This window comes from Phocoena phocoena, chromosome 21 (assembly GCF_963924675.1).
Source record: "Phocoena phocoena chromosome 21, mPhoPho1.1, whole genome shotgun sequence".
Taxonomy (NCBI): domain Eukaryota; kingdom Metazoa; phylum Chordata; class Mammalia; order Artiodactyla; family Phocoenidae; genus Phocoena; species Phocoena phocoena.
In genome coordinates, this window is record NC_089239.1 from 18,748,196 (window position 1) to 18,758,111 (window position 9,916).

Below are 9,916 nucleotides of genomic sequence, written 5' to 3' on the forward strand. Positions count from 1 at the left end.
CCATAATATCATTAGTTACATTTTAAAGGTTTTCTTAGTTGCTGGAATGCTGTGTTCATAGCACCTGTGCTTATAGTCTCCCCATCTAGTTCGTGTTTCTTACTGATCACGGCGCTTTGTCCCTTGGAGCCTCATGTGACCCCAGCATCCATCTCAAGGTGGTGATTCTGGCAGCCATTCCAAAGTCATCTTAAATTGTCATGAGATGAAACCTATTTGCCCCCCGTCCCTAGAGTGAGCTCTGTGCAGTCCAGACTCTACCAGTTAATGAGGAGGCCGTTCTCACGTGTGTCACATTCAAAGGCACCAGAGTCCTACTGGGTCCTGCCCTGTGAGTTTTGGCTTTAAAATTCCACAGAGCTAAATGCTAATTTTTTTTTTTTTATATACCTCAGGGCAGAAAAATCTAGTTTTAATAAATTACTTAGAATGCTTTCCTGCTTTTATAAAAGTTAACAGTAGTTTTCAATAATGTTTTTTATCCTTGTTAAGAGGTTTTTGCAGTTTAAGACTATCTGGGTTTTAGAGATAGTATCTCTCCTACTAAATGTACAATGGGCGTTGGGAGAAATCCTAGTTCTGGCACTGTTACCCAGCTAGGTGATCTAGAAGAGGTCACGTAACCTCTCCGGGCTTCTCTTCCCTTTCCTTTAAATGTTGAGATTGGATTTTGACAGCTAAAGTCTCTTCTACAAAATTCTATAATTTCCCCCGATTAGCCCCTGTGAATTGTCTACGGCTAGTGCTGGTCTCCCCTGTGTACTCCAGAGTTGTATATTTGATTGTCTACACAGTGGTCCCACCTAAACATCTAAAAGTCATTGCCAGCTGAACAGGTGCAAAGCAGAACTCTTGATTCCAAGCCATCTATACCCTTGCCCCACCCAAAACTCGATTCTTCTTCATTCTTTCATGTATCAGTAGTAGTGACCTCCATTCTCCCAGATGCTCAGGCCAGAAACTTGGGAGTCATACTAGATTCCTCTCTTTCAGGGACCCTGTATATACAGATGTAGATCCTGTCAGATATCCCCTCCAAATCTATCTATAACCTGGATACTTTTCTTACCACCTCCAAGGCTGCTTTCCTGGTCCAAGCCATCATTTCTCACATGGATTATTTCAGTACCTTCGTTACTGACCTTTCTGATTCCATGTTTGCCCTCCTCCAGTTTATTCTCCATTAAAATGTCAGAGTGATCCTTTTAAAGGGTAAATCATATTGTGTCACTCTTCTGCTCAGAACCCTCCACTGATTGTCCATCTTGCTCAGAATAAAATCTAATGAATGTCCTTACCTTGCGCTGACTAACCTCTTCCCCAACACCTCTCGATGTCACCCCGTACCACCTTCCCGACACTCACAATCCTCAGACACACGGATCTTGCTGGTCCTCAAATATACCAAGCATGTTCCTTATTTAGTGGCTTTGTACTTGCCAGTTCCTATTCCTAAAGGTTCTTCCTCTGGATACCTGAACGCTCTGTGCCTTCACTTTACTTTCTGCTCAGGTGTAGCTTTACAGTAGAGGCCGCCTTTGGAAACCCTTGGATAATCGTAACTTGCCCCTCCATTCCCTTCATACTGTCTTTTACTGTGGTCAGAGCTCTCCTTACCACCTGACTTACTATATATTTATTATACTTCTTCCTCAGTTACAACAAAACTTCCATGAGATCAAAGACTTTACTCACTGATGTAACAGATACTCAATGAGTATTGTTGAATGAGTGGATCCTTGCCATTTGTTAGATTCCTGTTGGCAGTAATGAATCTCCAAGCAGTCCTTAAACCAGGACTTAGTTAGCTGTACTTAGTCTAAGGTCCCTTTCCTGAGGAATAATTAGAATTAGAGTTAAAGAGATATTTCATATGAATAGGAGACAAGCTTTTCTTTTTTAAGATTTTCCTCCCAAAATTTTAGTAAGGGGTTGTTAAAGCAGCACAAAATTGAAATAGTCTCAAATTTTAGATACGAGGTAATTGTTAAGGAGCAAAGGCATATCCTTTAAAAAATATAATAGTTATAGTCAACTAAAATATGTGAAATTACTCTTGGAAGAACTTTAAGTGGGTTTTTCTTTTGAACATTATTATAATTTCTATTTTGGTGTGTTGTAAAATAATACACTAATAGTTTCTGTGCCAATAATTTTTTTGATCTAAGTGAAATGCTATTTTATGTACATTTTTTTCATACCATCTAATATGTCATATGTGGCATGTCTACTTAAATTTTAAAACCTAAAGTCTTTCTTTTAAACTCTTTATTTACCAAATTAAACGTCAGATTTTTAAGACCTGACAATGTCAGATGTTTTCAACATTCCTGCAAGATAACGTTCAAATTTGTTGTTTCAGTTTTATAGAGAAAGATAGAGAATTCTTTGTTTGTCGAGACCAGTTTGGCCACTTTAGAAACAATAAGTAGGTCAGTTTTTCTCAAACTTATCTTTCTACCATCATCTTCATGTATTTTTTTCCATATTTTTTCCACTTGTAAAATTAATATTTTTCTTTAAATTGCCACTTAAAATTTTTTTAAACCAAACTTTATATCACTGTCATAAATGAGAAATTAGTATAATTTGCCATAGAATATAACTTAAAAAAAAATAAAATCAATAATAAAATACTGTTAAGTTCTAACTAGATTCCCTTACCTGCTAAAGTCTTAGGCTGAGGCCTATTCTCCATATTAAGAATGGAGATTTGCCAAAGTCAGAGATTGTCATTGTATTGTAATCAGAAGAAAGAAAAGTGAACTGAAGGGAGAACGCTTTGTTCATTGTGAGTCAGTGTGATTTAATGCCTTGTTCCTGTTTTCCCCAAATTCTCTTGTGTAACTCCTGCAATTATCTTGCACCACAAGTGGGTTGAGTTCCATCCTTTGCAAAACACTCACCCTAATACTATCAAGAGTTAACCTAATGATCATGATGATAATTATTGTTATTCAGTCCTGAAAACCATCAATTTCCTGCAAAGCCATTGAGAGAGTCCCAGAGCCACCTTCTTACTGATTCTCAATCTTGGACAGAGAACAGCACAAACCTGGGAAAAGGTAAAGCTGGTAAGAGTATGCTTGTTCGGCTATTTCGATATATTTTATTTTTAAAAGGTGAAAGTGGTAAAAATTTTTCATTCTTATTAGCTGTAGAATTTTTCTTGTTTTGGAGGCAGACTACCATTGTAAATATAGAACTGTTTTCAAAGAACTGCTTGTGAAGTGCTTTGATTAATGTCTGGAAGCTGTAGAAAATCATTTTGTGAAAAATAGATTTACATGGCCTTTTTCCAATTTAGAAAACCAAATCTTTATTACCGCATATTAAATAAAATGATAAACTCAAAATATAATTTATTTAAAAATTGGAAAAAGTGCAGTAAGCTCAGACAAAAGGTTGAAAACTATCTACTGAAAGGGATCTCAGATTATGTAGTTTTTACTCAAAAGTTTTATCCATTTCAAAATGTCGAAGTAAAGCCACTACAGAATTGCTATAACTTTAGCTACCTGTCATTTCTTCATATCCCACTCACAGTTCTCTTGATATTGTTGATTTGAATCTTCTGATGATATGGGTCAATATAGTTTATTGGCAAAAAACAAGGAAGTGTTTGAAGGCAGACAGACCTGATATCAAAGCCCAATTTGGGCACCTAATCAGTGTGTGGTATTTGTTAAGTTACTTAACCTCCTTTAGACTTAGCTTCATCTTTAACATACTACTTACTTCTCAGGGTTGTTAAGTATTAAACAAAAGATGTGATCATACGTGCAGGGGTGTGTGTATATTATATGTGTGGTCTCCTGAGTGCGAATCAATTAAGGCACTGTTAGCCAGAAAACCTCCAAATTGACCTATTTAAGTTTTCAAATGTTTCCCCTTCATTTCTAGTCTTTTCTTCAGACCTTTTCCTAGTGCTTGCCTGACTTTGGCTTACTGCACTTTAAAGTGTTTCCTGGTTTATTTGAAATCTCTTTGGGATTTAGTGAAAAACAAACGGATAGTCCTGAGTAAACATTCTTAAGTCATTATTTAATATATAATCAGTCACATTCTCTCTTTCTTTAAAGAGTCTTGTTCTTGAGAAATGCGTATGCCCTCTGAAGATCCCCGTGATTTGAGCATTCATAATTTGGTCTGTCTCTTCACCTTCAAACATTCCATTCCATTTTTCAGTCTATGGGAGGGACTAGGTATTACCTGAACAAAATTGATGACACCTGTTTGCCTTTTGAATCCCTCAGTTTCCTTAGAGACAAAGAAGTGATGTATATTTGGGGGGTAGAAAGACAAAGAACTGTCTTTCAGAAGAGATTCATATTTCACTTTATGGTTCTACATTAATGTAGAAGTGATTTTCTGGTTTCTGTGTGCTGTTAGTTTGGAGACATAGATTAATTTTCTGTTACTGTGATAACTTGAGAAGTTATTTAAAGTTTAAAGGATGCTGTAAAAGAAGGAAGAGAAATACGAAAACGGTGAGACGAGAAAGGGCTCCAAGATTAGTTTGACAAGAATGAGGTAGGTAGATGAAGAATTAGAAAACAGTGATTTAAGGTAGTGTGAGAAGTGCCAGGCTCAATGTTTCTTACGTTATTTTATTCACACCCCTACTTCCTCAGGTGTATATATTTAACTGTTTTTAAAGTGCTTTTTTTGTGACACCGGTTGTGGCCAACTATACTGTATGTGTGTGTGTGTTCTATGTAACATCTTCTAAATACCCATACTACGTACAGGTCACTTTTGGAAAAACACTGGCAGGATTCATGACTGAATAAACAAGTCTCTGCCTATTTGTTCAAAAGCAACAACAAAAATTGCTAACTTACGTCCTTTCTTGAAGGTATGAGCAATCCTGCACTTACCATGGAGAATGAGAATTAACTCTTCTGACAAAATTTACCCATACTTCACGGAAGTAAGAAAAGCTCTTCCTTTCTTGTTATGTTTTATATTTTCAACAGTTCTCTAGCTCTCTTAGGGCAAATAGTTTCCATAAACATTTATTTATTATTTATAAATTTATTTATTTATTTTTGGCTGCGTTGGGTCTTTGTTTCTGCGCACAGACTTTCTCCAGTTGAGGCGAGAGGGGGCCCCTCTTTGTTGCGGTGCACGGGCTTCTTACTGTGGTGGCCCCCCACCCCGTTGTGGAGCAGGGGCTCCAGGGGCACGGGCTACAGTAGTTGTGGCACGCGAGCTCAGTAGTTGTGGCTCACAGGCTCTAGAGCACAGGCTCTAGAGCGCAGGCTCAGCAGTTGTGGCGCACAGGCCTAGTTGCTCCGCAGCATGTGGGATCCTCCCGGACCGGGGCTCGAACCCAGGTCACCTGCATTGGCAGGCAGGTTCTCAACCACTGCACCACCAGGGAAGTCCCAACATTTACTTATGAGTGACTCAAATACAAGATGTCTTAGCTGACCCTTGGGATTACATCAGTCATGCTGGAGACCTCTGGGCATGCATTTAGCTTGAATGTTAGCTAGTACTTAGGTTAACTTGATAAAATATAAGTTGAACAAAATTCATTTTTATAGTAATGCATTAAATAGCAAAGATTGATCCTAAAATATCGAATTTTACATGACAATTGTCTTGTCATTTCATAGGATCATGCAATTTTTTTTTTTCTTTCCTTCAGGATATCCAGTGGTCTTATTCTTGACCACCCATTAGTTGAATCTCACTGGGTCTAAATACAAGATAATTATATCTTGTTAGCACACATCTCTGCCACCCCTATTTTTGGTCACAGTAGGACCCCAGAGCATGTGTCATCCTTAAAATACTAGGTGTTCCGAGTCATTTTCTTTAACCCGTAATTTTTTTAAACCTGTAGTTCCAAATTAGTTTCCTTAAAGTGAAATCTATTTATAAGGCTGCAGTCAATAAAAAGCTACAATAAGGAGCCCCTTTGGAACAAAGCCATAAACATCTTAACAAATCAAACAACTATGTGTACTGTTACAATAAACAATATGAAGAATTGGACTTGTGGTTGTCAAGGGGGAGGGTGGTGGAAGGGAAAAGGATTGGGAGTTTGGGATCAGCAGTTGCAAACTATTATATATAGGATAGATAAACAACAAGGTCCTGCTGTATAGCACAGGGAACTATATTCAATAGCCTTGATAAACCAGAATGGAAAAGAATATGAAAAAGAATATATGTATATATGTATAACTGAATCACTTTGATGTACAGCAGAAATTAATGCAACATTGTAAATCAACAGTACTTAAATTAAATTTTTAAAAATTAAAAAAATATATGAAGAATTGAACATGGAAATTATCAAGATAACTCTCTACTTATAAAACTGTGACCTAGCAAGAGAGTAGCACCTAAAACAAAATTGTGTCGAAGTAGTTCATGGATATCTGGTTTTTATTTTACTTGGTTTTGGTTTTGATGAATAGCCATGTAATTCTGTGTGCCATTTGGCCAGTGTTTTGGTTTTAGATGACTCTATATGATGGTATAGTAGATCAGATTGATTGTAACTATGGTTGGGATCGTGAAAATTTAATGTTCTTAATTTGGTTAATTAGCGAATACAGTGTAAATTTCTGGAAATAATTCTTAAAATATAACTGATTATATAAATATGAATCATTAGCTAATACCACAAGCAAAGTATTTTACAGAACATAGTTCTGCAAACCATACAAAGTTTCACAGGATTTTTTTTAGTACGTTGAATTAGTTATAATTACCATTGTATGTGAGGTTATCTGTGTTAAATATTTTATAAGCTTACATAGTAAGGTAACTTTGTGTGTAAATCTGGTAGATTTCCCAGTATTTTGACAAGATCAGTGTTGTGTTTGTTCATCATTATTCTCAACCCTTTGCAGTGCCAGACACATAGTAGGTTCTAAATAAACAGTTGGTAAATGGGTGATAAAATAACATCATTGACGTTTAATATCTCACAGAAAGTTGACGTTATTACACTTAAATATATGACAGTAGTGGTCATAAAAATCAACTGCGTTGACGTAAAAGAAAAAAAAAAGTGTTTTCTGATGTAATGTTTTTCATTCTGTTGACATACCAGTGAAAAGTTCCTTAAAAAATTGAATTTTCCTAAGGTAGCTGATAGTCAAAATAGTTTTTTAAAGTTTTTCCTGCTTTGTACCTCAGACTTGCAATTCATTCAATACACATTTATACTGAACAATATTATCTGATATTGATACACCTAATTTGATTATATTACTAAATGATATCTCTTCTCCCTTTTCAACTACATTAGTAAATGACCTGTGACCTTTTTATAAAATATTTCTTGGTTCAGTATAGTTTCCACACAGTGAAAATGTGCCTAAATCCATAATAGTGCTAAAGTATAGGTTCAACTTAGCCTGCCCAACCTTCACTCTTACACAACAGAAACTTTAAAATGCTGTGATTCTATGCACATGGTATTCCAGAATTACTTCCCTAAATCCCCTCACAACTCACTTGTCACTTGTAAACTCCTATTGGCCTCAGACCAATTCAGAACTAAGAACATAGAACCCTGTGGCTCAAATTGGGGCCCCAAACCAGCAGTATTGACATCACCTGGAGCTTAACAGAAATGCAGAATTGTGGGCCTTACCCTAGACTTACTGAATCAGAATCTGTATTTTCTGCATTTTAACAAGATCCTCTTCTCTTGTATGTGTGTATTATAGTTTGAGAATTGATGTAAAGTTCTGTCTGTATTCAAGAACTCATCTGATGAGCCTTCTAGTATAGAAAACATTTAATTTTGAACAAGGGATGTTATTGCAACAATGAATGAGTTGGTTCATTTTTTGTTTGCTTGTATTTTTAGAGTTAACACGAGAGTTTCATGTTTTCTGTTTCATCCCAAGGTAATCAGTGCTGTCGATGGATGGAAGAGGCTTCCCGCAGGAAGGCACCACTAACTAGCTGTTCCCACCCCCTCTGGCTGGATATGCAGAATGTGAATTGACCGTTTCTCTCTGAGCTGTTGCTTAAAACATAACACATTTTTACTCCAGTATACAGATTGTTTCAACTAACACAAATTCCTCTTAAACATTAAAAGTAGTTATGGTTTATGAATCAAGACAAAAATATCTTCTATCATAAAAACTTGGAATAAATTCATGGGCCAGTTTTCACCCAGATATTTGGGGAGCACAACTTACCACATAAAAAACCCACTGATCCTCTGATTTTCTGATTCAGAAAATTGAGACTATTAAGATATTGAGATTTAAAAGATTTCACGTAACGTTATAATGATAAGCTTTATTCGTAAAACCTGTTACCTACGAGAAGGTGGAGGTAGCAGATGAGACTTGTTTACTCCCTCTGATGTGAATCTAGCCTTAGGCTGCGTGAACTGTAAAAACTATGAATTCATCACAAATTTCAAGTGGCCTGCAGTTGAAGATGACCATCCTTTTTTTTTTTTTTTTTTTTTTTTTTGCCAGACTTTAATTCTAGCCTTTGTTCCCTGCTGGAAAAGAAGTGTGATCATTGAAGCTTGAGCTCAACTGGCTGGAAAATCTTTGTCAGAATTAATACATTTCTATTACATCAGAAATATATTTTTCATTTATTTTAATTATCTGAAAATGGGGGAAAGTCTATAATAACAATTATGAAGATTGGTTTATGATATTCTTTTGCTGGTTTAGCTTTTAAAAGTCTCTTTTTAGGTTATTCTATTGAACATAGCAAACATTGAATTTTTGTTAAGAATCTCTGATGGGCCAATGGATTAATCCTTCATTGACATCTATATTATTTCTTTTTCCTCTCATCAGAAGTATGACAGTTAAACTACATAGGTCCTCAAATACCTGTTAAGATTAAATTATGCAGATCATCAAACAAAAGTCATATCCTTTTGGAAATTTAGTCCCACATGAACTGAATGGTGTGCTGTTTGGAAACTGAGTTTAAGATAAACTACAGTGGTGTGTTTGTTGATGCCAAAATGTTCGGCTTCAGTAAATATACTAAGAAGCTCTTGTGCCTTCTATGCACTATTAAAGAGTCTTATTCTTTTTTAATTTGATGGGGTGCAAGTTTTGTAAATGTTAGCAATTAGAATACACTGTATACATTTTTTTGGTACTGATTTTGAGAATTTAAAGCAGATTACCCTTTAAGACTACACAGCTAAGGAACTGGTATTTAAACAAAGAGAAAATGGTATTAAAGTTTTCAAAATCTGAATTAGATAAATTCAACACAAAGTAGACTAGAAGACCAGAGGATAATGGAGTAACAGATCTTTGCAGTTGCTCATCCTTGCTAAAAATATGAAGTTTTATATTAAATGACTTCATAAAAGAACCAGTGTCAGCCCAGTCCATTTTATAAATCATTTGAGTGCAATTCTTTGAGCAATAGGATGGTGGTCTTTTTCAGGTTTTTTTTTTTAAACTAAAGATTTTGATCTGACAATCTACTTCAAGAAAACTCGGAAGATATGATACATTCTTACTTTTATCCTAAAGCATTGTTTGGTCATCGTTTTCATTACCTGAAGTGCCAGGTTGGAACCTATAGCTCCTGTTAGAAGTCTTAAGGGCAAGAGCATCACATAATGTATTAAGAATTATATGCAGCCTGATGTTTTTCAAAGCACAGGACTAGAGCTGTTTTTACGGACAGGATTCTGTTGGGTGACCCCTCCTGTCAAACTAGAAATTAGGGGAAAAAGAGGGATTTTTATTCTTTACCTTGCTAGAGTACTGTTAATTTCCCCCCCTCCCTTTAGCTCTTTCATGTAATTATTCAAATCCATAAGTCAATATACATTAGAATCAGATGAAAACATTTTTCAAAATAAAGTTTTTTCCATTAAGTTGTAATGGTTCCCTTTTTGGTTTCATACAGTGACTAATCTTTAAAATGTTTTTTGTTTAGT

At 35.7% G+C, this 9,916-nt stretch overlaps 1 protein-coding gene across 1 annotated transcript in view; it reads left to right on the forward strand.

Annotated features, from left to right (window-relative positions):
• ZDHHC2 (zinc finger DHHC-type palmitoyltransferase 2) overlaps positions 1-4,899 on the forward strand; it is a 70,518-nt gene extending 65,619 nt beyond the window's left edge. The window contains exons 11-12 of the mRNA XM_065899852.1: positions 2,962-3,074; positions 4,859-4,899. Of these exons, the coding sequence (XP_065755924.1) occupies positions 2,962-3,074; positions 4,859-4,899 (154 nt within the window). The remainder of the gene's footprint in view (positions 1-2,961; positions 3,075-4,858) is intronic.
• Positions 4,900-9,916: the final 5,017 nt, after the last annotated feature.